The 27,996-nt window shown below is 34.0% G+C and overlaps 3 protein-coding genes and 1 long non-coding RNA gene across 5 annotated transcripts; 1 reads left to right on the plus strand and 3 right to left on the minus strand.

The window, feature by feature from the left end:
• Positions 1–2,338: 2,338 nt before the first annotated feature.
• Positions 2,339–4,023, minus strand: LOC141712585 (delta(12)-fatty-acid desaturase FAD2-like). Its single transcript, XM_074515574.1, has 2 exons — positions 3,862–4,023; positions 2,339–3,704 (listed from the first exon to the last, which is right to left on the minus strand). Exon 2 carries the CDS (start codon positions 3,691–3,693, stop codon positions 2,515–2,517), a length of 1,179 nt encoding a protein of 392 aa, XP_074371675.1. The 5' UTR covers positions 3,694–3,704; positions 3,862–4,023; the 3' UTR covers positions 2,339–2,514.
• Positions 4,024–10,504: 6,481 nt separating this feature from the next.
• Positions 10,505–11,378, plus strand: LOC141712586 (11 kDa late embryogenesis abundant protein). Its single transcript, XM_074515575.1, has 2 exons — positions 10,505–10,699; positions 10,782–11,378. The coding sequence occupies exons 1-2, from the start codon at positions 10,592–10,594 to the stop codon at positions 11,148–11,150; spliced, it is 477 nt and encodes a 158-aa protein (XP_074371676.1). The 5' UTR covers positions 10,505–10,591; the 3' UTR covers positions 11,151–11,378.
• A 2,104-nt stretch (positions 11,379–13,482) lies between these two features.
• LOC141710815 (uncharacterized) lies at positions 13,483–20,052 on the minus strand. Of its 2 annotated transcripts, none has more exons than XR_012571070.1 (6): positions 18,375–20,052; positions 18,136–18,216; positions 17,966–18,051; positions 17,183–17,263; positions 13,794–13,888; positions 13,483–13,586 (listed from the first exon to the last, which is right to left on the minus strand). It is a non-coding gene; the product is annotated as an uncharacterized LOC141710815 (long non-coding RNA). The 2 variants fall into 2 exon arrangements; XR_012571069.1 differs by having other exon boundaries at positions 18,126–18,216.
• Positions 20,053–21,752: 1,700 nt separating this feature from the next.
• On the minus strand, positions 21,753–27,994 carry LOC141712587 (protein EMSY-LIKE 3-like). The gene is made up of 9 exons (XM_074515576.1): positions 27,706–27,994; positions 24,814–25,016; positions 24,394–24,741; positions 24,093–24,308; positions 23,683–23,751; positions 22,607–22,846; positions 22,452–22,520; positions 22,270–22,333; positions 21,753–22,088 (listed from the first exon to the last, which is right to left on the minus strand). The coding sequence occupies exons 1-9, from the start codon at positions 27,731–27,733 to the stop codon at positions 21,904–21,906; spliced, it is 1,422 nt and encodes a 473-aa protein (XP_074371677.1). The 5' UTR covers positions 27,734–27,994; the 3' UTR covers positions 21,753–21,903.
• Positions 27,995–27,996: the final 2 nt, after the last annotated feature.

Consider the following 27,996-nt stretch of genomic DNA (forward strand, 5'->3'; position numbering starts at 1 on the left):
CGCTAGGATTCCACAAGTTGGAATTATAGTAGTGATGTTTTGTTTGGGAGCACAAGTCAGAAATGGCGTACGACTGTTTCACCAAATAAATCTCAAATTATGAATAATATGGTCGAAGGCGATAGATATGAAGTGGTACAACATGATCTTATGATTGGCAGCTTATTTAATGCAGGATACTGGATTGATTAAGATTTTGTAAAACAAATCATACTTGTCTGATCGTCAATTACTGTGCTGGCATCTGTAATACGATTTTGCCAAATCCAATGCTTGATTTTTTAGAATAATAAAACAAGAAATAATCTGGAGTAGCTCATGAACGAAGACCCATATTGACTTGTGGTAATTTTATTCATCATGTCTCAACTCCGGCAATGTATATGGGAAATGATGCATTGAGTTTTCATTTCAAATATCAAATTTTTAATATCAGCATACATTAAACAATGAATTTGAAATGTTTTTATTGGTGAAATTGATATAAATGTAGGGATCCATCAATATTTATGATTGAAAAATTAATCAAATTTTAACAAATATTTTCTTATGATGTGTCATGCCCATGGACACATGGCAGAAAATTCGTTTTAAATATTATTATTCTGAATGTGGGAAAATATTAGAATACGCAAAATGATTCATTTTGAAATGGTCCCAGTACATTTCCTAATTAGTTATGATATATAATTAAAAAAAATGACACTTAAAAATATCAATTAAAATAGCACACTCATGAACATATTTCCACATTAAAAATATTAACTAAAGTAATATATATTATCACGTGAATTATGTCACATCATTTTAAAAAAATGATATTCAATTTGGGACTTGTATCACTATTAACAAAAAAAATCAAATTATTTTGATCATCCAAATATATATCTTTTGACCAAATTTAAAATTTCAAATAAAATTTGGTTATGACCGGTAACCAAATAAGATAATATTTTGTTGCCAGTTTTGAATTAGTTTCAAAGAAAGATATCTCCGGATGAAATTTATTTTCATGAATTAAACTTAGCTCATCCAGTCTAATACATTTGGCGACGAACTCCGAACTGGACGCGGAAAGTAATTAATGAACAAAGTCTATTCTGTTTTTCTGACAAAACAGGATGTTTACGTCCATTACCAGCAACACATATAAAATTAAATTAGTGCAGTAATAGTATGAACCAAATTTATATAATGTAATACAATACACGTAATGGCATGTAAGTGTCGCATTCATAGTGCGTTAGAGTGTATGAAATAATATGTGACAAAACGGACTGTATAGCTTAATCAGGTAGCTATATTATATGAAATGAGTAACATCTGTCTGTGATCTTATTCCGTCGTTGAACTGCTTCTGATAGTCTGATACGTACAACAGATTAAAACAAAACCGTCGTTTTATTAGGCAAAGGTTGGATGATTATATAGTGTTATATAAACAAGTACACAAAAGAAATGTGTGTCGTCGATGTGGGAGCTACCAATTTTGTAGCCATTGTAACCAAGTTTTTATCTTTGGACGCTTAATAAGATACTTGAATTTTAGGTTGGTATGTCTTTCAAATTTCAAGTTCTCAATTTTTTTTTTTAAAAAAAAGTTTGACTGTATCATCCGTCCGCGAATAGCACAGAAAATTGGTGCCAATGAAGGGAATCATCAGATGGAGGAGATTATCAATCTATCCATACTTCAATTTTTTATTTTAAGGTATTTCTATTTTCAAAAAAAATTTCATGAACAGATGATTAGTAAATAATCGCCGGAGGTGAACTAGGGCCGTAAGCTAATACATGCATCCTGCATATCTTAAATTTATTTTCTAGGAAAAACACAACTAGCTAGTTTTTTGGAGGCATATTAATATATTTCGTTAAATTTTAATGGTAAAAAGTTGAAAATACGCTTGTCCCCTCCACGTTCCTCAGCAGAACCGGTCCTGTATGCATTATTGACCAAAGTTACCTGTTGAGTAGCCGGATAGGAAACGTCCAGCTGCTGTGTCGTCTTTTTTCTTTGATACATCAGCTTTACCAGTCTCACTATGTTTTCTTTACTTTGCTTTATCACAGCATAGAGTTTAAACTGTTGAGGACATCTTATTTAATTATATCATGCCCAGAACATCCAGATCCTCATGTTTCACGTCTTTCACATTGTAAGCAAGGGCGGTCTCTAACATTAAGTAGCTCAGGATGAGTTTATGCACAATTTCAAAACTGGGTTTATAAAGTATTCCAATTCAGATGCGCCAAAACTTTGCTTTAAATTAGACAAAACATTTTGATTAACTTGCAATGGTTTTAATAAACTATACATACATAAAGAACCATAGTCTCCTTAAAATCAAACAAAGTGATATTTCTAATTTGATATACAGCTGGTACATCATCTTCATGGCTAACACAAAGATAAAGAAACCCAAGGGTAATCTAACTTTCCATGTTCCTTTCTAACAAGAAGTTGCATAAAATTGTGAAAATTGGTCCTTAATGTAATTTGAGTCAGATAAACTAATCATCATACTTGGTCTTGTTACTGAACCAATAAACACCTTTATTTTTCTCATCTTCATCAGGTACCACATATAGACATGCTCTGATCTCCCTCCACATGGCCTTGTACCATGGTGTTGGATCATACTGATAATAGTCACCCAATATCGGTTTGATGGCCTCTGTTGCCTCCAGTGAATGATAATGAGGTATAGTGGAAAGCAAATGGTGCACTACATGACTATCTGTTACATGATGAAACACATGGTTTAGGATTCCATAATCCCTGTCGACAGTCGAAAGAGCTCCTCTGAACCAGTCCCATTCGGATGAATCGTAGCGAGGCAACGAAGGGTGAGTGTGTTGAAAGCATGTGACAATTACAAGGAAAGCGTTGTGAACTAGTAAAGGAATCCCATATGCAAGAAGTGTGTGGGAAAGACCTTTGGCGACAGTTAAAAGATACAGAGCATAAAGCATTGCAAGAATACCAGCATTTGAGATCAAGATTTCGATACGCTCACGGGCTGAGTACATGGGACTGTATGGGTAGAAGTGGTTGGCAAATTTGTTGTAACCTCTTCCAGCCATGTTGAACAAAAGATATGAAGGCCAACCTAATGTGACTTTAAAGAGTAGCACTCCAACACGACCCGATGTGCCATAAATTCCCCAGTACCATGAATTAGGATCAGGTTTTAGTTGTGGCACATAGGCCTCCTCACGGTCAAGGTTGGAGGTGTTAGCGTGGTGGCGACGATGGGTGATCTTGAAGGAGTAGTAGGGACAAAGGATGAGGGAATGAGTAAAAAGACCAATAGCGTCGTCAACCCATTGATAGTCGCTAAAGCCATGGTGACCACATTCGTGACCAATGACCCAAAGTCCATACATGACACAACCTTGACAAAAACCATATATAGGCCAGGCAAGATAAGCTAGTTTATAAGGAAGTAGATGAAAGTAATTGGAGGCCACAAAGTACATAAGATAATTGGCGATGAAATCCACAATAAGGTAAGCCAATGAGTGGAGAAGTGATCGTTCAAAACAGTGTGGCGGTATAGCCTTCTTCAAGTCCCTTAATGTAAAATTAGGCTTCTCGTGAGGAGCTCGTGGGAGAACGTTTGATCCCCTCGCCCTCTTCACGCGATGACCGGAATCCTCAGTAGCTGCCATGTTTCCACCCGCACCCATTTTTCAATGATCTGCAAACCAAAGCAATCAAAAACATTAAGACCACGTCTTATAATAATATATGTTACAATAATACATTAGTCATTACAATAATACTCTGATTGCATGTCAAGTTACGGGTTCTCGAGAAATTTATATAATATATTAACGATGCAAAGATGAACTTACCGAAGAAGGGATGAGATAGATAAGTAGCTCTGGAGTTGCAGGATTGATAGTATGGTGGATGTGTGTTGCCTAGTTGAGGTCACCAGGTAGCAGTTGCGTGAAATGAGTTGTGCTCACAGAAGTGAAGTGGTATTTAAGGGAAATGGCAGCCAGCCAAAAATGATTTGATTAAGTGGAAAATCTTTAGGCCCTCAGTTTAATATCAAACAAGCATTGTTGTAGTCTTCATTGGCGGCTAAGTCCATCCAAGACTGCTACCCAGATTGGACCTTAGTAATCTACGTAAACCAAGTACTTGGCCAAATGGGTACTATATGCATTACTTCATTTTTATTATACAAACACGAAATTTACAGTGCATGTCAACTAAAAACTAATTCAGCGACTCATAATTTATCCTTTTTTATGATGTGATACTAATATTACATGAATATATTGCTCACTGGTCTTTTCTGATACTTCATCTGTATCTTGTTATATTTTCTTTTTTATCGGTTAAATAAACATTTTTTTATTAAAAATTAAAAATTACTTTTATATTATTTTAAAAAATAAAAATAATATATAAATTAGATTAGATGTATTTTTTAATTATATGGATTTTTTTTTTGTTTAGTTATAAAATATTAATAACTTCAATCAAATTTTAGTCAATTTAACCGTACAAATATCAAATTTGACAACTTAAAAGATACCGAGGGAAGAGTAATATAAATATATGGAAGAGTGAATCTGATAGAATATATATTTTTGTATATTTTAGATGATTAATGTTCCCATATTAATTTTATTTTGCATTTAATTGGACCTTTATTAATTATTTTGTAATATTTTATTGTAGAAAGCAGGAAATTCTAAATTGTAAAGGATCATAGCTAAATTAGAAGAAAATTCGGATTTGTTGGACTGTTTGTGTGAGACTCATTGTTTGGGCCGTATCTTGAGTACTGTATATCGGATTTGGGCGAATCAACAGCCACGCCAAGATAATGAGACTCTCTTTCATTAGAGAATGGTCTACACTGCAAAATCCACTCGGATCAGTCCAGTAACAGCAAGGAAAAGTCAACTACGAATTTTGACTTTAGAACCCATTCAATTGTGGAAACTCTTGTTTATTCCTAGAAACAATAAAAAAAATACTTTTTATATTAGGTTTATATTATCATAGATGGAGATATACATATAATCATTGTAGTAGCCACTAAAAAGGGAAGAAGACTTTAAGGAGAAGATTGTGTGATTGGGAATTTCAATATAGGGATTTCTCTTCTAAATCTTTACTTTGTATTGTTTTCTCAACTCATGTATGATTTTTATGTACTTATTCATGACTATAATAGGCTAAACCTTCTTTGTTGTAGGGCTTTTTTGAACCCCTAAACCTTATGACAATTTTATGAGTATTAAATTTATATTCTTGAGATGTGTTTGATTATGCTTATATGCTCGTCAAAACTTTTAGAAATGCTTGATTTAACATTGGTATGTGGTCATCCAAATTTGTAATGTGATTGTTGTCTCTAAAAAGTCAATTAATCTTTCTATGTGGTCATGGGATTAATTGTATAAGTGTGTAATTCATATTAACTTTTCTATGTGGCCATGGGGTTATATGAATAGCAAAATTTATTTCTATGTGGTCATGGCAAATTTTCTGTAAGTATTTAGCATATCGATGATAGAGTTCGACACTTGTATGTCATGGGTTTAGTGGTGGCTTTACATGCTTTCCAACATCTCTCTCCACTTGCTTACACACCAAATTTTAATTAAGTTAAATTTATTTTAGTTAAAAACAACTAATCAAACCAAATCATATTCTTAATTTTTACTCAAGATAAAAGTAAATATCAAACACTTGATCCTTTGCGTTAACGATACCCTTACTTATTCTACATTACATTCGACACAAAAGGGTTTAAGTTGAGTCACATCAGAATTGAACCACATTCTCCCATATTCATGTTTTAGCTTGTTTAAAATTTATCAAATTCAAAATCAAAATTTTACGCAGTCAAAAACTCTTTAAAAAAATTCTTTTTCATTAACATATTAACAAACAGTTCACTAGCATACACCGTACTTTACTTAGTATCATAAACATGTCTCACGAACATATATCATAATTAAACTAGTATTAGTAAAAAAAATTATATATAAATTATAAAAGAAAAAACTATGTTCACGAATATACACGAGCTATATTAACAAACTATTTTTAGAGCCTATTAACAAACTTGTTAACCAGCTATATCTTATTAAACTTGTTCACGAATTTTCAAATAAGAATATGTTAGGTTCAAGTAACTTGTGATGTACGTTAAAATTTTTCAACTTGCTTATAAATAAAACTTAACATTGACAATAATCAAATTTGTTTTCAATTTTAAAAATATTTGTATTCGGTATGTTAAGCAAATTGAAAATATAACGGCTAATAATTTAGCTGATTTATCTATTTTTCAATATAATTACACGTCGATTGGGGATTTATCCTGGTAGTTTCCTTTCAAATTAATAAAAAAAAGTTTTAAAGTTGTTACAAGAAAAATAAAAAGTATTCATCACTTTCAAATGGTGCACAATTTTTGGTTCAAAATTTAGAAACATAAAAAAATAAAAAAGTAACCAATTTTTACTAATCTAATATTATATTATTCGTGATCATATCGGCAAACTATGATAGGATGTAAAAATCTCATCTAGGGTTCAATCCTGCTCTAGGTTGAGTCAGACTCAATACAGGAGTCGGGTTTCATCCTAATCCAGGAACAAGCCAATATGGTGAGCCGGACTCAATGCGGGAGCCAAGTTCCATCTCAATCCAAGAACAAGCCAGTAGGGTGAGTTAGGCCCAATGGTGGATCTGAAATCCAACTTAGTTTAAGAACAAGCCAATATAGTGAGTCGGACTCAATGCGGGAGCTGGGTTCCAGCTCAATTCAGGAACAAGCCGGGATCCAACACAATCCAGGAACAAGTTAATAGGGTGAGTCAGGCTCATAAGGGAGCGGTTCAGGCCCAATCCAAGAACGAGTCAGCATCCCAGCTATAGTTAAACAGGTTCACGACATGTTTGATATAATAGATGATATCAGTATATAGCTATCAGAGTTTGTCATCAGCAATTGATATTAAGGTTTGACAAAAGGTGATGTCATCATTATTTATCGTCAGTATTTGCTATTAAGTACTTATCATCAGCATTTGCTCATATCAGTATTAGTCAAGCTGGAAATCAAGAGATATTGAAGAAGATATATTTGCAGAAATATGTCGGTTTAGGACTTTACTTATTGTAATAATCAATAGTTGGATATGTATTAGGATTCCTTCTTCATGTAAATTATATCAACTAAATTGATCATGTAACTGTGCAGTATATAAGCACGGATTAGGTTAACACTTAATGTGTCGTGCATTATTCAATCATACACATAACCTAGCAGTTTTTAAGGATATATTTTTTTATAGTTGGGAACCCACAACCGGCTACCCTTCATGTGCGCACTGGGTAAACCCCACGGGCTCACGCAATAGCCTGCAAACCACCTGAATCAAGGTAAACCGCATTTAAGCGACGGGCTCTGGCTCAGGAGGCATAATCATAAATTTTCCTCATGTGAGATTCGAACCTGTGATCAAAAGGATAATTGTCCCCTCTTCAACTAACTGAGTCAACCATTGCGGGTCTTTCAAGGATATTTATTCATCCTTTGAGAGAGATTGTAATCAGTTTTTATTCATTAATATGAAAATTGTTCTTCATTGTTGAGTTCTTATTTCGAGTTTGATTGTTATAACTGTATTCATCCCCCTCTACAGTTAATTAAAGGCCTAACAATTGGTATCAGAACTTGATGTTGATACACAAACAGTTTAAGATCCAGAAAATAATCAATAATGGCAGACAAAGAAATTCAACAAAAACCACCACCACAACCAGCCACTAGAATCGGCAATTTCGTACACGACACGATAACACGACATGAAAACGACACGAAAATAATTGGTTTGGGTTGACATTTTTGGTACACGAACACGAAAATAAGCGAATGAATTTAGTTTCAATTTTGGTTTTACCCTTAGGTACACGACATGAAATGAAAGTATACGAAATAAATTTATGTATAAATAAACTTATCAAAATTATATGAATACATATATCTTACAATAATATTTTACATATAATTTTTACGGAATTATATATTTAAATTTAAATTTTAAAAGACTTGACTACACTTGAGTTTTTATGACTTATTGACTTAAGATTTGAATAATAAAAAATCAATATTTAAATAATAAAATTATTATTAATTTTAATTTACACGAAACACGCCACGAAACGTACACGAAATGAAGGTATACGAACACGAGAGGGCTTATCATCATAGATGGGATTCCCTGGATTGGGTTGTAGCCCGGCTCATGTTAGCTGGGATGTCCCTAGATTGGGCTGGAGCCCGGCTCTTTCTGCGATCCTGGCTCACCATTCCGGGATGTTCTTGGAATGAGCTGGAACCCGGCTCCGTTATGAACATGACTCACCCTATTGGCTTGTTCATGTTGTAAATCTCACTAACTAATATAGCAACATAGAGGCAAGTGTATAAAAAATTTAGCAAGTCCAGGCCAAGACCACAGTCAACAAAACAAAACATGCATGTAAACAAAATCAGTAACTGAATTAACGAAGAGAAACCCGAAGATGTACCCGAAACCATAGCTTTCAACAGTGACTGAAAAATAATGGTAGTGCACAGATACAGAACGCCAAGAAAAGAAGATCACAACTGAGTCATCAGGCCTTACTCGAAGCCCTGGATGCTCTTGAAGAGAATATTGCCCCTACCTGCTGCGTTTGTGATGCGTGCAATATCTCCACCAGGATAAAACAGCTCGGAGTTTATGTTAACAGCAGCAACAAAACCTCCACCTTGACTAGCACCCCAGTCGCCGGAAAACTAACTAACAGCACTTCGAACTTGTGTTTTTGGGAGAGAAATGCAGAGAGGAAGAAGAGAAAAGAATGTTGTGTGGTGTAAAAAATACATTCACTTTAGCCTCTATTTATAGGAGAGGAAAATTGAAACTGTTCCACACACTTAATGTATGAATTAAACTGCTCCATTAATAAATAAAATCAAAACTGATCAGATTTTGAATTTAAATTATTTGTAACAGCTTTTTCACTTAACACTCACATTATTATCAAATTTAAATTTTAATTCAATATATCAATTACATATCAGATTATATCATAATCACCCTTCGACCCGACCCGGTCCGGTGCGTGGCGTGGTGGGGCGCGCGTGTGTGCGCGCGCGTGAAGCACACAACAAACAATGGACCATCACACACCTTAGTAGTTGTATACTACTCATGTGTGTGATACCATATAAAGCACACAACCCCTTTATTTATTTCAATGTGGGACAAAACATTCTAAAAAATTCCAAACTTTTCCAAACTACTTTCAACTCTCATTTTATATGAATTTCATTAAGAAAATTATTAAAACCATACATGAAAATTTAAGTTCAAATATCATTAAACAATTTTCAATCATTAAATTTTAGGATTAATATCAAGAATATAATTAAATTAAGCTCTAAAATCCTAATTTTCTAACAGTTCATGGATTGGGTTGGATCCCGCTCCACTACCCATGCATTAATAACAAATATAGCCATCAAAATGATTTAATGAATTTTAGTGCTAATGTTCGTCGGCACACGCTAGCTAGACAAGCGCTACAAATAATCAGGCCTCAAGGTTGGGTACTTGGCTTGACAGGGTTTTCATTGTAATGGGCTTTGTTTTACTTGATTTTCTTTTTTAAGTTCTTTATACATGTATGTAGACTGTGGCTGGGGACATGCAGATTGAATAAATGGATGATGAGCCAGGCCTGTGTAGAGGTATTTTACAGCCCAATTTACTTTTCTTTTAGAAAAACTTTGTACCCTTTTGGACTGGGCTATGATGTGCATTTAGTGTGTTTTGGGTCTCTATTGGGCTGCCCAATGAACTTTTGTTGTAATTCACCTCAGACCAGTATTCTGCCTTCTGGAGCTCAATCTCTGATTAGCAAGATTTTAAACTAAAAGTTTGTTCTCTTAAAAATTCTAAAAACATTATATACTGTATATGCATGTATCATGTATGATGTATATAAATTTTTAAAGTTCAAACTTTTACGAAGTTTTGTTCGTTTGTGTGTTCAAAAATTTCGAAATTTGAAATATCAATTTCAAAACACATCTAGACATATAATAATGATATAACTTCGATCTACATCCGGTGAAATATACTTTCTTACCATATTTGTATGTGACAATAATAATTGATTATTAATGAATGTCGATCAAAATTTAAGTGATTCAAGATTATAAATTATTTATTTAAAAATGAAGATAGTAATGCAGCAAAAGTGATAAACTTGGCGGCGTTATCTTAACAATCCCAAGATAGTACAGTCCAGCATACAAAAGGAAAACGGTAAGTTAGAAAGATGACACGTAGTGCAACACGCGTCAACACCACAACAACTTTGCCACACGTATTTCTTTTTCATTTGATACGTGTCACAAAGCAACAGCTCTTGATATCTCTATATAATCCCTGCCTTCTAACAACTTCATTTCTCACATCTCAAATAATACCAGAATACACGAAATCATCACTGCTTACAGAAACGAAGGTCTAAAAAGTCAAAAGGAGAAGGATGCAGAGTGCAAAGAACGCAGCAGCATCGGCCAAGGAGACAGCAGCCAACGTGGCTGCCTCTGCCAAATCTGGAATGGAAAAGACCAAGGCCACTGTCCAAGAAAAGGTTTTATATTTTTAACTTTTTTGATTTGGAGAATAGTCATTTATTGAGTTTTAATCGAATGCGCACTTTGCTTTTTGTACAGGGTGAGAGAATGACAGCACATGATCCAATTGAGAAGGACATGGCTACACAGAAGAAGGAAGAGAGGATACACCAAGCTGAGTGGAACAAGCAGGAAGCTAAGGAGCTTAATGCTGCAAACAAACAAGCCACTGCTGCCACTGGAACTGGAACTGGTACGCATTCGTATTCGACTACAGGCGTAACAGGACAGCCCACTGGAACTCATCAGATGTCTGCTTTGCCCGGACACGGAACAGGGCATCCTACTGGTCAGGTGGTTGAGGGTGTGGTTGGTTCTCATCCTATTGGAACCAACACCACTGCTGGCCACAATACTCGTGTTGGTGGCGGTGCCACTGATTATGGTACCGGAGGCGCTTACCGTTAATCTCATCATCTCAGTCAACGAGAAGAGTTACTTGTTTGTTGTTGGGTCCTTTTTTTACTTTGATGTCCAGGAGTTTGTCAGCATTGTGTTTGTTTGTGTCAATTTTTTTTTAGTGTTGTATGTTTGCTGGGAGATGCTTTACTTGCACCTTTTTATGATTTGCAAGTTAAAGCGGTGTTGTTGTACCTCAGATGTATTTGAATAAAATGTGTGTTATTTCGTGGACAATACTGCCCTAATACTACTTCGTCTATTTCTTTACCTTTATGATTTCGGCCTATTGAGAATCTCGGAAAAAGATCAAGCTCCTTCTGTTGATACTGTTGTTTAAAGTTGTTCTCAAGTGTTTCTTCCACTTCATGTGAAAGTAGAATAGTTTTAACTGGGACATTAATAGCGTACACAATTCCAGATCATTATATTCAAATTTGTCATTTCGCTTGTTCAGACGTATATTTAGGTAGTTATTAAACAAGGTGAAGGTAAAATATATAGTCAGTCTGTGTTGCCAATGCTTGGACAAGTAAAGACCATATTTTAACTTTGTATTTTGATATTATTTTAGCTTTATTTTTTTTTCAACCCAACTCTATTGTATTAAATGTTACAACAAATTTGATGTCATATCAAACTTTTGGAATTTTTGGGCAATATTATCTTTGAAATTTTTAGATTTTTTGTTAATAACAATATTATCTTTGTTTTCGATACCTAAAATAAAATTATTTTTTTTAACTAATTTTATTATTTTTATAATGTATTTTATATCTCTAGACAGTGTTAAAACACCCCGACTCGGACCTAGGGGGTAATTTATGCGTTTTTCAAAAAATCGGGTTAAAATCGGGATTAGATGGGTTACGCAGTCAAAAATCGGTTCTAAACGGTCTAGACGGAAAATAATTAAAAAATATTATTTTTTTATATTTTTATAATTTTAATTTATTAATTTCATAATTTCAAACAATATCATGTCAATTTCTAATATAAATAATTGGTAAGAAATAATACCTCCGTCCCTCACATGCTTTACACGCATTTTAAGGCAACTATAAAATATATTTCTGTAATTTATTTTTAAAATTTTCTTTTTTAGTATTAAAATTTGAACAACATATTTTTGTTTAAAAGAAAAAAAATTAAGAAAAGAATATGCAACTACATTTGATAACAGCATTAAAGTGTGTGCTGAGCCTCATCCCCTAATGTAAAAAATCGAGGGGGCGGGGGAGTAATAAGTAATCTAATATATTTATTTTCTCATTTAAAATATAAAAATAATATTTAAAAGTGTAAACTAGAATATAATTAATATTGTGAACTCAATAATTAGTCATAACGCATGTCAAATGTGTAGATATTGTTTAATAATATTCTATTTTTTTTCAAACAAATATTTGACATATTAATCATTATATAATTATATAATTATATAATTATAAAAATTAAAAATAATATTTATATTTTTCCGATTAATGTTCTCATTAATCTCCGACTTGCCGATTAATCTCTCGAAGGTACCCTCACCGTCCTGGCGCGCCTAGCGATTTCTAGAACACCGAATAAAATACCCTATATAGTACAAGAATAATGTAAGATTCAGTGGATTTGGGTTGAAGATAAATATGAAAATAGTGTAACTTCTATATCATTTTGGTATAAATTTTACGCCAAAATAGTATACGGTATTGGAAGTATTGTTAAAATATTGGCCGAATTTCCAAATTCACAAAACAACTGAAATTCCCTTCCTGTCTGTCTTTAAAAAACATGTTTGTCGTCAAATTTGTACTAACTACTCTTAATTTACTAGGGATAATTTGGATAATTCACTAATATTTACCCGATAAATTATTTATTAATTAACTAGGTGAAAAAACCGCGCTTCGCGCGGTTGTTAATAATATGTTGCAATACATTTTTGGCAAATTAAAAAAAAATTTGTATGTATTAATTTATAGGTAGTGTCGTATCAAAATAAAATACATATACACATTTTATATGATTAACATTATTAAAGAACACTTAACCAAAAACTTATAGTACAAGAGGGGAAGGAAAACATAATTACATTAATGCTATAAGGCTACATCGGTTTTATAGTCAGAAACATAGTACCCTTTTTTATAATTAAAAATATGTAAATCTGTATCAATTTGGTACGGGAAAATAAATGAATAGAAGCAATTTTAGTTGACTCGCTTGCTATAATTGGAAATTGAAAGCTTGAAAAATATTTTTTCTTTAAAAATAGATAAAATGTCAAATAAAGACTTTTACACTATTGAGGCAATTACATATCAACATCCTTCATCTAAGTATATAAATAATGGTTGATCTTCCATCTTCAAATCCACTGCGGCTGTCGACGTTTATTGTTATATATAGAATTCCTGATATGAGCGTGACAATCCTACCCCTAGCTTGGTCCTGAAACTGTACGCATGCAAAAAAATAAAACAGACTCGATTATAAACACCGGGAATAAAGATTGACAAAGAAATAAACTAATTTATTGGTTGTCCGCAACTTACTTTTAAATATAAATACTTCTATATAAGTGTAACTAATTCACGGTCTAAAGATTAAAATAAAGCTACTTTGATATGATATTATAAGGTATAGATATGAAATTATGCAAACCTGATTATATGTGAGAAACATGCCAGGCAAAATGTGTCATCTTCTTGTTTTGCTTATATATTGGTGAGTGAAAGTATTCTGGAAAGAGTTAGGAGCTGCAGAAAACAAACCAACAACCCTTTTAAATTTCTGAATATCATTATTAGTGTGCCTGTTCATCAATTGTGAGGTTCTCCATGAAGCAATACCAGGATTTCAGGTATTGGAAGGCAGGGAAGATTCCAAATCAAAATGTCTTCTACAATGTAAAGTCATATACCACCAAAATCAGCAAAACATGTTAGGGTTAAACCCAATAGGTAGTATGGTCTTGGTGATAGAAAACATAATTGAATTGGGTAATAATTGTATGGGTAGACAATTATTATCATAATTGAGTTGGGTAATAATTATATGTGTTGACAATTATTATTATAATGGGAATGGGTAATAATTGTATGGGTAGATATTTATTATTATAATCAGATTAGGTATGTCTTGTTGGCTAAGTTTGTGATGGCTATATATACATAGTCATGTTATTGTTTTGATGTATGTTTGAGTATTGTTTTACTTAGGTATCGCTTGAGTGAATACCGTTTGGTGAGATTGATTGTATTATTGATAATTGTTTTGATTAATAATACAAGTTGGGACGTGGATTTTTCCGCGTCATATATTGAGTGTGTGTTTTGCATTGTTTGTTTGGTTCTATACTTGTGTGTGTTCCCCCTAACAATTGGTATCAGAGCCAAGGTTCATGATGGAGAAGGTTGGGGGATTTGAAATTGAATTGTTTAATGGAAGAAATAATTTTACCTTGTGGCAAAGTACGGTAAAAGATCTGTTAATTCAACGAGGGTTATATGCGACTCTCGGAGGGAAGAAGCCTACTGAAGTTGATGATACAAAGTGGGGAGACATGAAGTTACGTGCGGCATCAACGATCCGGTTGGCCCTTGCACCGGAAATCAAGTATGATGTTCTTGAAGAGGACAATCCCAAGAATTTGTGGGAGAAGTTAACGAAGACTTATCACTCAAAGTCTTTGGCCAACAAGCTGTTTCTCAAGAAAGATTTGTTTGGGCTCAAGATGGAAGAAGACGGAGATTTAAGAGATCATCTGAATCGTTTTAATGGCTTAATCAACCAGTTAAATAATTTGGATGAAAAATTAAAGGATGAGGACAAAGCTGTTCTACTACTAGTGTCTCTACCGAAGAAGTATAATACTGTGATGACTTCTTTATTGGTTGGGAAAACGAAGTTAGATTTGGATGAGACTATTGTTGTTCTTCTGGAGGCCGAAAGATTGATGAAACAAGAATCGAGCGACACATCTGATGGAAGTGCATTTATGGTACGTTCGCGTGATACGGAAAAGAAGTATGCTAAGAAACATAACCCTAATATCAGGTGTTTTTATTGTGAGGAATTGGGTCATATACAATTTATGTGTCCAAAGGCAAGAGAAGACTTGAGAGAGTTGAAGAAAAATCGAGGGGGTAGTGTTTCGCTTGTAGAAGCTGATGAAGATGTTCTTTTGGTTCAAGAAGAGAAGGGATCAAAAGAAGAATGGGTGCTTGACTCGGGATATTCTTATCATATATGTGGTAGGAGGGAGTGGTTCTCGTCCTATAAAAAGTGTGAGGAAAAGATTATAACTTTACCGAACGGTAAAACGGTAAAGGTTGCTGGCATTGGTGAGGTAACAATGAAACGTCACAACGGTCGTGTTCAGAAGTTAACTCAAGTAAGATACATACTGGAGTTAAATCGAAATCTGATTTCGTTGGGTAAATTAGTTGATTTGGGATATACTGTTATGATGAAGAACAGTATGTTGAAAGTCACTAAAGGAGATTTAGAGATACTCAAAGGTCGAAAAGATAAGAGAAATCTTTTTGTACTAGAAGGAGGGGTTATTGTTCGAGGGGAGGTATTGGGCGATCGACGTCGATGGACTTGATGGTGACCGTTAATTCGGTTGTGCATGAAATCATATTGGGTTGAAGGGGAGGATTGTTGGGGTTAAACCCAATAGGTAGTATGGTCTTGGTGATAGAAAACATAATTGAATTGGGTAATAATTGTATGGGTAGACAATTATTATCATAATTGAGTTGGGTAATAATTGTATGTGTTGTCAATTATCATTATAATGGGAATGGGTAATAATTGTATAGGTAGACAATTATTATTGTAATCAGATTATGTATGTCTTGTTGGCTAAGTTTGTGAAGGCTATATATACATAGTCATGTTATTGTTTTGATGTATGCTTGAGTATTGTTTGACTTAAGTATCGCTTGAGTGAATACCGTTTGGTGAGATTGATTGTATTATTGATAATTATTTTGATTAATAATACAAGTTGGGACGTGGGTTTTTCCGCGTCATATATTGAGTAGTGTGTTTTGCATTGTTTGTTTGGTTCTATTCTTGTGTGTGTTCCCCCTAACAAAACACACTGTAAAGCCCTCACTCACTCATATAACCAAGAACCTAATTAATGCAAACTGTCGACGAATCAGTTCTCAATGCAGCACTTGCATGCATTTTTAAACTCGAACCTGCAAATTTTCTTTTTAAGAAATACTAATAATCTGAAAGGCCAATCACATTTGCATGCAATTTATAATAATCTTTAGATAGTTGGGGAGAAATGTGAAGGGTCTCTGTCATAATTAGAAAGGCGGTACAATATTGCCAATTTTAAACCATAATATCATATTCAACTCGATAGACAATTCGGTACAGGCACCTCCAAAATCATGAAGCAGACACAATGGAAGAAAGACATATTCTCTGAGTTGTTATAATAGGCATTCAAGTTTTGCCACTATCATGATATTAAAAGCAAAGTAAGGAACATCTAAAATTATACGTGATACCGTATATTTAACAGAAAATATACCAGAAATGAGGAAAAAAAAAGGAGATGACTTGTAAAATGGTGGATTATCTTTTTAGTTTCATACTATCAGCAGCGTGGTTTCTTGATTTCCGTCAATTGCACTTACTTATGTATTTAAAGATTATGTATTTCTTCAACTATACCCATCCTATATGAGTGGTGGAAATAATGACCATTGAAGTGTACATAGCGTCATCTTGCTACATATCTCTACAAATTCTTAATTGTAATAGTGAAAGTCCGGATCTTAAATATTTTGTACTGGTTATAGAAAATTTTAAGTATATCATTATGAAATTTTACAAAAAACATAAAATAGAGTAAGAGTTGTAGAAACAGCCACATTACCACCCCTGGATCTTAGCTTCAGATTTGCTTTATGCGATAAACTCTAGTTTAACATAGTGGCCTATCCAAGTATAAATTAATGATGCATTTGGCTATAAGTTTAAATGGGAAGGCGTACATGCCCTTGCTGAACTTTAACAATTACCTCTACTACTTGTCTCAGTCACCCTCTACAGCAGTGCAGGTTAGTTCAACGGCCATTAGGCATCAATCACGAGGCTGCACCCTGTTTCAGAGTCTGATTAATCAATTTGAAAGCTCTATATACACAAAGACAACAAAGAATCAGCCATGCAACACCGAGTTCGTCATGTCAACAACTAATATTGGAAAAGTTAGATGGATAGTCTATATTAAATTACTATATCTATTGAAGAGGATCGCAATGCAAATTTAAAGAGCCATGATCACCCAAAAAAAATTAAAGCAAACCTTGGCAAACTCTATAATGAATCATACGTAGCCACTGACCAAGAACGCACACCACCTTAATTTAGTTACTACCCAGACACAGTTGGTGCACAAACATATCGAAAAAAAGAAGTAATCCTACAACACAAATATAAGTTACAAAACCTTAATTTCGCATTTGAAAAATAAGGATATGCGCGTTCTGGAAATAATTTACAATTTCTGAGAAGTCCTAAAAGATATACAAGGATTTGAAGATAAAAAACCTACAAATCAAATCTGAAAATTAAAACTAATACAGCTAGGCAATTATGATAACTGCACACAACTCTCGGTTGTAGTTTTTAAAAAAAACACTTTCTTTTTAATTTTATAAAAACACTTACTTTGGAGCACCTCAATGAGGTTGAAATCACAGAATAGGTAATCGACACTCCAAGCTACTAAAAATTCGTATAAAAATTCTCTATTGTGCATGTATATTAGGGTGTGTTGGCATTATACATATTTTATATACCTTTGGCGCTTGATTAATTTTACCACTCATGGTACGCTTGGATGTGCTTGCGGGTGATGGTACCCTTGGTAGCTTGGTCCTTAGTTCTGGAAGTAAATATATTCAGTATGATATGATAGATTTAAAATTTATAGATGGATATTCAAGTCCCAAAACGCACCTTAAAATACCTGATTGAGCCTGGGAAGCTCTTGGAGCTGCTCGCTTGGCCGGCGTGTGGTGCATTGGCAAAGAAGATTCAACCCTGAATTCTAAAACAGTTTCAACATCGATGAATATGCATGTTCTATGCATAAGAAGACCAAGTTAATTTGCAGGTAGGAGATGCATAGTTTCTTAAGCTTCAATTTTTTATTAGTTTCTAATAATGTCTGAACAAATTGTTGACTGTAAAGTTTAGAACACATACCTGAAACTGCCATAGTCAGCACCTTTGTGAGTGCAAACAATGTGCTCTAAGTTTTGCAGAACAGCCCATTCTTAAAAAGTAATTAAGGATTAACATGGAACGGTCTTTCCCGTGGTATCAGTTGTATCCCACCATCTCAGTACTCAGCACCAAAAAAATTAACCCGGACATAGTAGCATTTCTATTACCATCCCAACCTCGGTATCATAGTTGTACCACATATATAAGATAAAATAATGGTATCGAGTAAAAATAAACCTTAGTGAACAAAAATTTTTCTGCCAGCATGAATTCTCTCTGCCTTAAATTCAACTGAAAATTGATACATACTATAACACGATATATTGAACATGAATCAGAAATTGAGTAAAAACAAACCTGATTGGGCAAAAAATATGCGGCTGGTGAATTCTCCCTCTTCACCCGGCATAGCTTTTGTAGCTACACGAGCATACATAATTAGATATATTGACATGAGGGAAAGTTTAAACTGATTGAGTTAGGAGATGGAAAGTCAAAAGTTGGTGGCTGATTGGATCAGAGAGATGAAAAGGCCTAATATAGATAAGATTTTTAATTAAAAATTTGGCCAAAGTACAAGAAACCTTGAAAATGAGAGAAATTAGGTTAGAGGAAGGTGAGACCGGCCACGTCATCCACACGGGATTTTATTTTATATAGATATATAGATTATCTGAAAATTCAAACCAATTCATATATATTAATTAATTATTTAAAAAATAGGTTGGAACAAGCTGCAGGATTTGGTTTTCCAGATTCCGGTCGGGTACCAAGTCCGGTCAATTTTCCGGCAGCCTCATACGAGATCAAAACAACTCGGTTCACTTGGTTTATCAATTTCTTTTCATTCCAATTTATGTCATGAGTACTCGATTAATATCAAACAACAACACACAATCATGGTATTTCTCCAATTGAAATCGAAAAAAATCAAATCAAATTGAGCAAGAATCTAATGGCCACAACCAAAACTTGAACAAACCTACAACAAAGATACGAGGGAGCTATAACACTCATCAATAGACAAATCACCCACTTCTACAATTTGTTCAATCAGCTTATAAGCCTCCTTAATCAAATAATCATATTAGGTGAACAACAAGATGACTTCATTCTATCCAAAATACACACACAACATAAACACGACCCCAATCTCTCCCATCTTCCTCTTCGATCAATAACCACCATCTTCCCTCCATCGAAACTCCCCAAATCTCCGGTTAACATAAACACACAAACCCCCAAATTTCTGATTATATGTACCTGTGCTTTATACTTTCTACTCTCCTGATTCATCTTCCTCTTTCTCTAATCTCTCATCCTCAACCCTCTTAATCTCTCATCTTACAATCAAATATAAACACACAATTATAAGCACATCACACTTTACTCTCACCTCTTTAATTAAAAATCAAACCTAGCAAAAACCCAACAGTTTCTCATCAAAACCCACCAAAAATTTAATCTTTTTTATCAAAATATCCACACCAAATGGCAAAAATCAGAACTCTTGCCGGAACATCTCATGTGCAACCGAACAGACGGCCGAAAATGACGGTGTAATCAACCAATGAATAAGAAGTTAAGGGAGATTCAACATCTCATCTTCAAGGTCGTCACTCAAAGACATCACAAATAAAAGAGAAAAAAAGATACATTTTTTTTCTTTTTTTTTTGTCGGTGAGATATGAAATCTTGAATATGGATTGTACCGACATACAAAAGAGGAAAAAGGAGTTTTTTCACACAATAAAGTTTATCATCTAACCGAAGGTCATGCATGATGGCCTCGGAAACTTAGACAATAACGCCTTAAGTACTGAAGAGAAAACACCCAAAAAATAAAATAAAATAAAATACGATTACTTATCTGAAATCTTTGCTCCAGTAGACTGTTCGTTGAGCAACCTTTTGATTTTCGTAACTCGTTCATCTACCTTCCTACTGAAATACCCACCTGAAGTATATGCTCGAACAAACTACTTATACATTAAGTCAAATCCTCGACTTTCGAATCTAGTCCAGCAAACATCCTATCCAAAGATCACACCTGAATAAAATAATAAAATAATTTAATCACTAAATTATTTTCGGTCAGAGATATAGATTCAATTAATACCGAAATTCAATTTAATAATATAATTATATGATGGATAGAAATATTAACATTTATGTAAAATCTAAACAAAGGGAAATTTCTTCAGTTAGACACAAAAAGTCAAAATAATTGACACTCAATATCCTCTAATAGGGCCAAATATTTTGCCACTAAAATATCACCCAAAACAAAAGGAGACAAAGACAAATATTAAAATAATAAAAGAGAATATTATATAAGATTATAAAATAAATATACGTATAATACATTAAAATCTAACCAAATAAAACTTTAGTCAGACACAAACAAACCCAATAAATTGGCACACAATTTCCTCTAAAAGGTCAAGACAACCCAAATAAATTAACACATTATTTCCTCTAAAAGACCACAACAACCCAAATAAATTGGCACATTATTTACTCTAAAAGGCCAAAATAAAAGGTAAACATGAAAAGCCTTCAATCAAGGCACTAATCGAGGACACTCATTAAAATTATCTATCAAATTAAATAATTGATTGATTAACTATCAAATCAATTTAATTAATAATTAATTAACAATTGACTATCTTGCCCCGTCTTCCTCCACCTCCTTCCTTTTCTCCACCCAACTACTCACCAGCTTTCATGGTAGCAACTAGGGGTGTAATAAGTCGAGCCGAGCCGAATATTGTCAGGCTCGGCTCGAGCTCGATCAATATAGTTCGGGCTCGAGCTCGAGCTCGAGCTCGACCGAGCCTTTAAGTTCAAGTTCGAAGCTCGACTCGTAAAATATTCGGTAGGCTCGAGCTCGGCTCGAATTAATTCACTAAATATTAACAAAAATTTGAAATATGATCGGTTCGATTCGAGTTCGGCTCGATAAAAATAAATAATATATATAAAATATTAAATAGATACAAAAATACAAAATGTTGGGCGCTTTTGTTAAAGATACATTTTCTTATTCTAAAAGGAAATAGAGAAATTAGTAAAGGTATATTCTATTTAATTCCATGTTAATTTACTTAAATATCCCTCCAATTTAAACTTTTAAATTAAGTTAAAATAGCAAAGTTAACGAACTTAACAGCAAACACATTTTCGAAACGCGAAAAGAAATTTCAGCCATCATTCCATAAATTTGAAAATACTAACCACGCTCTTGTAATTTACTCTATTAAAAGGATGTACATTCGGCTTCTAAGCTGTGTTACACAAATAGTTATGGACCAGGTTCTTATAGTTTGCAACAACCTGCTAACTACCCATGCATAATAATCTTCAAAAAAAACTCTTTACTGTGAATGCAATTTTCAGTTTACAGCTCCAACGAGATTATTACCTGTGCTCTTTCTAGTCGAACACAAAACATGTAAGCATCAACTCTAAGGCAAGATCCAACAATCATTTTACAATTAATTTTGCATTATATTTCAATAATATCATCATCTTGCTGGTTTAGAGTCCCATTTCCCACTACAGGACCATTTGCCCTTTCTCCCCTTGTCTCAGCTTCAGATCCAGGTACATGGTTGTTCACACCGTACAGGGAACTCCTCCATCTTTGCTCTACATCCACAAATTGACCATGTGGTGATCTCTGCTCTGCACCTATTTGAAAGCCATAGACAAATAAAAATTAAATTCCAGAGCATGGAACTCTATGTAAAGCATTAAACATTCACTGACTTGTTGCATTAAATTTCACAAGTAGAACTAGAGCTTGTTAGCACAGACGTCAATTAAAATAAAGAATACTGTAGAGGTATAAAGAAACTTTGTCAACTTGTACCACTTCCACCATTGGCTGCATCTCCAAGTTTTGAAATTACATCCATTAGTGCTTGCTCATGCTCCTGCATTATTAATGACAATTACATCTTCAATTTCTGAATACTGGGTACAGCATGAAATTGCTTCAAATGTTTTTTATCAAAATAAATAAATTATTTGCTTTAGATATTCAATCACAACCTTCAGCATTTTCTTTGCCTTCTCAATTTCAAGCAGACTGGGATGAGTTGTAGTAAACATCTTTTGGACCTGCGCTTACACTGGAAGTATTAGATACCTCAAGAAAATTGATAGGCTACCAGTGTTCTTAATTTCACTAATCATTCAGAAGTTACCTCCTTTATTAGAGTGTCCGTATGAAGTATTTCAATTTCATCCGAAGCCTTCTTCACAACACCATTTTCTGAAAGTGGAAATTCTTTCTCGTTTTGATCCCTCATGGCCCCCTTTCCTCTTCCTATATTGGGATAAATTCCGTGAATGTCATTGTTATCTCCAGGTCCTTGTATACCAACACCACTTTGATGTGATAATCCTGCATCCTCATCCACCCATCTAATGTCTTCAGGAGGAATCTACCAACATTATGCATAAAGAAAGAGTCACAGTTAATACTTCAACGCTGGGAAGTACCGTCAACGACATAACTCTAACAATGAAAGATAACAATAATAATATCAAGAAATTAAAAGATCAAACTAGAAGAATCGCTTCCCGTCAATGACATATGCTAACAATAATAATGATTAGCAAATTATGAATAAGAAAGATCCAACTAGGAGAATCTGGAGTAAGTGTTAATAGATACAATATTCCATCTTTCTGTTAATAGATAAATGCAAAGGAAATATTCAACCAACACTCAAGGTACATTATTCATGAGAGGTGGCAAAGAAGACTCAAGGACAATAAAGCCTGTACCCACTACCTGGTATACTATAAGAGAGGACCTACATATGGATAAAGGGAAGACAAAGATTTCTTAATAAACTGGGCAAAAAATGAGAGATAAAAAACATGATAAACATGCATACAAGTTATGCATGACTATTTTCATTTTGTCGATCATCAGATAGTGATGTTCAGCCAAAAACAAGTGGTTATGTATCAAAGGGCATATCAACCTGAATGCAAGCTACCCCAAAACAAATGGTGATAACAAGCTGCAATGCAGGATAAAATAGAAGAGGAAGTGAAAGGATACTAGAATGATGACAAAGCTAAAGAACAATAGCACTAACTTTCAGTCAACATACTTATATTGAGCAAACACAGCTAGGAAAGCTCTGCATTAGTTTAGAGTGTAAAGGGACTTGTCCATGAAGATGATCCTACATGCTCAAAGCCATAGGGGATGTAATACACGCAAGAAAATAGACACATACACTAATAAAAGAAGAGTGCAACTTACCTCTTTGAGATCAACCCATTCCCAAGCCTCTTTTCGGGTATTTCTATCATAGACCAGAGCATGCCGACCCTGGAATAGTAGGCCAGAATGGTGAGAAGGAAAACAAGATGCAAGATAAACACCTAAAACAGATCATAAATTGATGGGTACTAGGGAGCAAAGAATAAAGGTGTCATTCTATTTTATTTTTTAACCCCCCCCCCCCACCCCCGTTTCTTCCATTACATTCCCTTCCCTCCCAAAAAAACATACGGGAAACAGAGAACTTATATATAAATTGTGGCTGCCCTCCCAAAAAACATACGGGAAACAGAGAAACCATATAAATTATGGCTGCAATTTTGCCTACACATTTATTGATCCCAAAAGACAAGGAGATACGAATCTCCGTTTTCAAATCACAAACTTACCTCTTCGGGGCGGTAATCTGTAATGACGGCCTCATAAAAGTTGTTGTCTTCAGGCCATCTGGTCATCACTTTCCTTCCAATTAGTGGATCACGTCTCACTACCTCAGCATTAGTATTCATTGAAAAGAGGGATGGAGTTGCATTCCCATTGGAAACACCCCTTGGAGTTGGACCTGTAGATGCGTAACGTGCCGAGAGAGCAGGCACTTGTGGTCCCTGATAAGTAACAAAAACAAACAGATGTCATTTTATAGTAATCCAATTTCAGTCCTCTCACCAATATAAGACACAAGTAACATACAGGTCTAGACTTTTGTCCTCCAGCATCAAAGGAAGGTGCCCATTTTGAAGATGCAGGTAACGGCTGTGCTGGTAGATTGTGTGAACCCTGCACTGGTCTGCTAAATGCAAGGGATCCCGACTGAGATGTCTTTTGCTTCTTCCAAGATGCTGAAACTGTTGGACTGGGTAGCAAATCATGCATAGGTTGGGACACATTAAACATGCCTGTTTGGGACTCATCAGCCTTTCTCCACTCTCGTATTGTACAAATGATATCGTCAGTATTAACTGTTGAGAGTAGCTCCCTGTGCTCATCATCCGAAACCCTTAATTCTTTCCTAAGTTCTGTTATTAAACCTTCTTTTTCCTGAGTAAACATACAATGAAACATTTTTATAAGCATGCGAAATAAAAAACATGCAAAGGAAAAAGGTTTTACCCATGAAATGGCATCAGACTGCGCTTTGAAGGCCCGAAGTACTGAACAGTATGCTTCTTGCTCAAGCTGGTGGATTTGGGATTCCATGTCAAATTGCATCCTAGGATATGAGGCTGGAGTTGGTACAAACCTTCTCGTTCCACTATAATGACCCCCTACGGAAACTCTATCAAAATGTGATGGTTGGATTTCATCATCAGTACCTGCAGCATCATAAGTACTTTGTGATGTAATTATGTAACATTCGATTGATATTTTCCAATTGCTAGGATGTATTTTCCAATTGGTAGGATGTAAGTGTTTTTTTTTTTGTAAATTACTAGGACGTAGGTTACACAAAAAAAAAGATAGCAGATTATTATATTTTTATAAACGGCAAAAGTATAGTTTTAGGCTATTCTGTACCAGTCACATTCTTCCTACTTATTACCTAGAATATCAACATATGCATTAAGATTCTAGATCGTTTTTTTAATCGGATGTGATCTAAATCTATGGAGAGGAAGATGTCAACATTTGACTCACTTCAACCTATAAATTTCTTGTTTTTCAAGTAGCTTAACATAGCTTATTTGGTTTTAATATTTTCCTATATCACTTAATTCCTACTTCATTTAAATTTTCGAGTATCAATATGTAATATTAATTGGTCACAATTACTTATAGATTAGCCTTAAAGCAATACCATAATAACGACTGTGCTAATATTTCATTGTAGTATTTGTTGTTAAAAATGTTTAATACAAAAACAAAAACAGAAATTTAGAAAGGCATCAACATCTGAGTTCATTCAAGAAGCATATTACAATTATATAAAAAAAAAGTGTACAAAGGTAACTGACTTCTTCAGACTAAAAACAAAAACAAGGAAACCATTAAATCAATTAATTTGATAACTTTTTTACTTTCTGCTTATCCCCCAATTGTTTGATGTAGGACAAGGTAAAGGAACCTATCTCTACAAAATCAATGAAGCTTATTTATCAAATTTTTATAAATTATGACTCATAATATTGTAATATGTTTAATAAAGGAGATTCTGTTCACACCGATTTCCTCTTACCTCAAAAAGGAAATCCAATTTTTTTCAATTTTAAGAAAAAATGTTTGTACTACAAAAAAGAAACTTATCCTAATTAGTACCTACAACCTAATACTTATCTACTGTCTACATCCTAGAATTTTCATAGTTAGCTAATACAAGTATAAAATTTATAAGTAGACTCATATCCAAATAGTGACATTCAAACCAATTCAACATTTTCTAGCCCCGCATCATTCTCTCTGATGAATACTTGACCTCGAATTTTCAGGTGTAAGAAAATATCTAAATGGCTTGAAATAGGTTTTCACAAATAACAAAGGACAGGCAAGATAGTGCGCTCTCGGATACTTAATGGAATGAATTTGCAAAGCCATTGTTAGAGAATAATCATATGGTTAACTTCAGTAAAAGGTTTTAGAAAAAGAAAGTCAATATTAAATGTTGAAAATCTCCACAAGTATTTACATTTTACACAGGTAATATTTTTTAGAGTTGACATTCAATTTCTCTTTAAGAAAATATTAAGGTTTTTTTTGGTCAAATTGATACATAAACCATCAAATAGCTTCGCTTGATTCATCTTCAATTTCTCACACTCATCATATAATTTCACATTCCATCCTCAATATTTTATATTATATATATATGTGTGTGTGCGCGCGCGATCTCATGTGTGTATTAGTGGCACCTCAATTGTCCAAGACCATGAGACCACTGTGAAAAATATTGTTTAACATTAATTCATGTAAAATTATTTGAACCTTAAAGTAATATGGGTGATGTGGAGCACGAAACCAATAATTTAATTGTTAAATTATTTTATGTGCATCGCTAACAAAAAGTTAGTTGTAATTCTTTTATTAGTAAAAGTATATTAATATTAGATAATTGTTCCCTTTATTATATATATTAGAAGCTAATTATTAGGTAGTGATTTTCAATTAATATATGTTTCCTTTGTTTTAGCATCATACTTGTTCACCAAGCACTAAAATATCTGCACAATTGTAATCATGGTTGTTGATAAGAGTTGACTAATTTTATTGATTGAAGTTTTAAAATATATCTGCGGATATATAGTGTTTCGTGCTTATTCTCTGTGGGGATAGGCCATGCCCACCCTTGGTGAGTCAATATATGCTTATGTCTGTGAACTAATGCCACTAAAATACACGCCACCCTTGCTCAACCTGAAGCAAGTGCAACAATATTAATTTTTCTTGTTTCCCACATTTAATCTTAATGCAACGTTGTATTGTTCATTTGTTCTCCTCTTTAATCCTTAAAAGGTGTCTTAGAAATTTCACCATATCGGCATTTTCTAGTTCCGCCACTCTATGTGATTCATTCCACGAATTAAGTTTATCCTAAAACATATTGTTTATGGGGTTGCAATTCAAAGCCTTTAAGTTATCATAAACTGAACTTGTAGACTTAGATGCTTCGCTGTACCAATGTACTACCATGGTTTCTTCCGTACCTTTCTTACAAGAAATCCCTAATTTCTTAGGATTAATCATATCCCTCGATATATAATATATATACAACACTAATTGATTCCATCATTAGTGTTCATCAACATTTCATCCTTGGTTCTCATCTCAATTGAAGAGGAGTAGAATATATCCACAATTTTATAATTTCACAAAAGAATCCTAACTCAAATTACACACTCCCGGATGAAAATAACACTAACAAATCGACAGCAAAACAAAAAAAACAGCGAAAATAGCAGTAACATAATATAAATTCATAACCCGAAAACCGAAGAGAGGGAAATGTAAAGAAGTCAACAATAGACGAAAAAGTAAACAGCCGTATGAGTGTAAATGACATAGTGAACTAACCGCTGCTGTTGTGGAGGTCATATTCCATAGACAAATGGCAGGGCCACCTGTAATTTGTATAATTCAGAGGAGATATGGGAGGGTTGTTATAGTAAACCCTAGCCTAGAATTGATGAGAGCTGTGTCTATAACTCAAGAGGGCTTTTTATAATTCAAGCAGATAAGAATGGGGGAGATTCCTCGTACTGTAATTTGATTTGTGTGATCTCTTTCTAAACCAGGCTTTCCAAGGTGGTCTTTTTTCTGATACGCCTGTAGTTGTCTGTATAAATTTCCGAACGTTGTGTATGT

The sequence above is a fragment of the Apium graveolens genome, chromosome 3 (assembly GCF_009905375.1).
Source record: "Apium graveolens cultivar Ventura chromosome 3, ASM990537v1, whole genome shotgun sequence".
NCBI classification, from domain to species: domain Eukaryota; kingdom Viridiplantae; phylum Streptophyta; class Magnoliopsida; order Apiales; family Apiaceae; genus Apium; species Apium graveolens.

What these genes read in the sequence shown, in the direction of transcription:
- LOC141712586 (XM_074515575.1), top strand. Translation starts at nt 10,592, where the DNA reads ATGCAGAGTGCAAAGAACGCAGCAGCATCGGCCAAGGAGACAGCAGCC. An exon ending in AGGCCACTGTCCAAGAAAAG is followed by an intron (nt 10,700 to 10,781) that starts GTTTTATATTTT and finishes CTTTTTGTACAG; the next exon opens with GGTGAGAGAATGACAGCACA.
- LOC141712585 (XM_074515574.1), bottom strand. Translation starts at nt 3,693, where the DNA reads ATGGGTGCGGGTGGAAACATGGCAGCTACTGAGGATTCCGGTCATCGC.
- LOC141712587 (XM_074515576.1), bottom strand. Translation starts at nt 27,733, where the DNA reads ATGGAATATGACCTCCACAACAGCAGCG. An exon ending in AATGGGTTGATCTCAAAGAG is followed by an intron (nt 22,847 to 23,682) that starts GTAAGTTGCACT and finishes TAATGTTGGTAG; the next exon opens with ATTCCTCCTGAAGACATTAG. An exon ending in AGGCAAAGAAAATGCTGAAG is followed by an intron (nt 22,334 to 22,451) that starts GTTGTGATTGAA and finishes TTAATAATGCAG; the next exon opens with GAGCATGAGCAAGCACTAAT.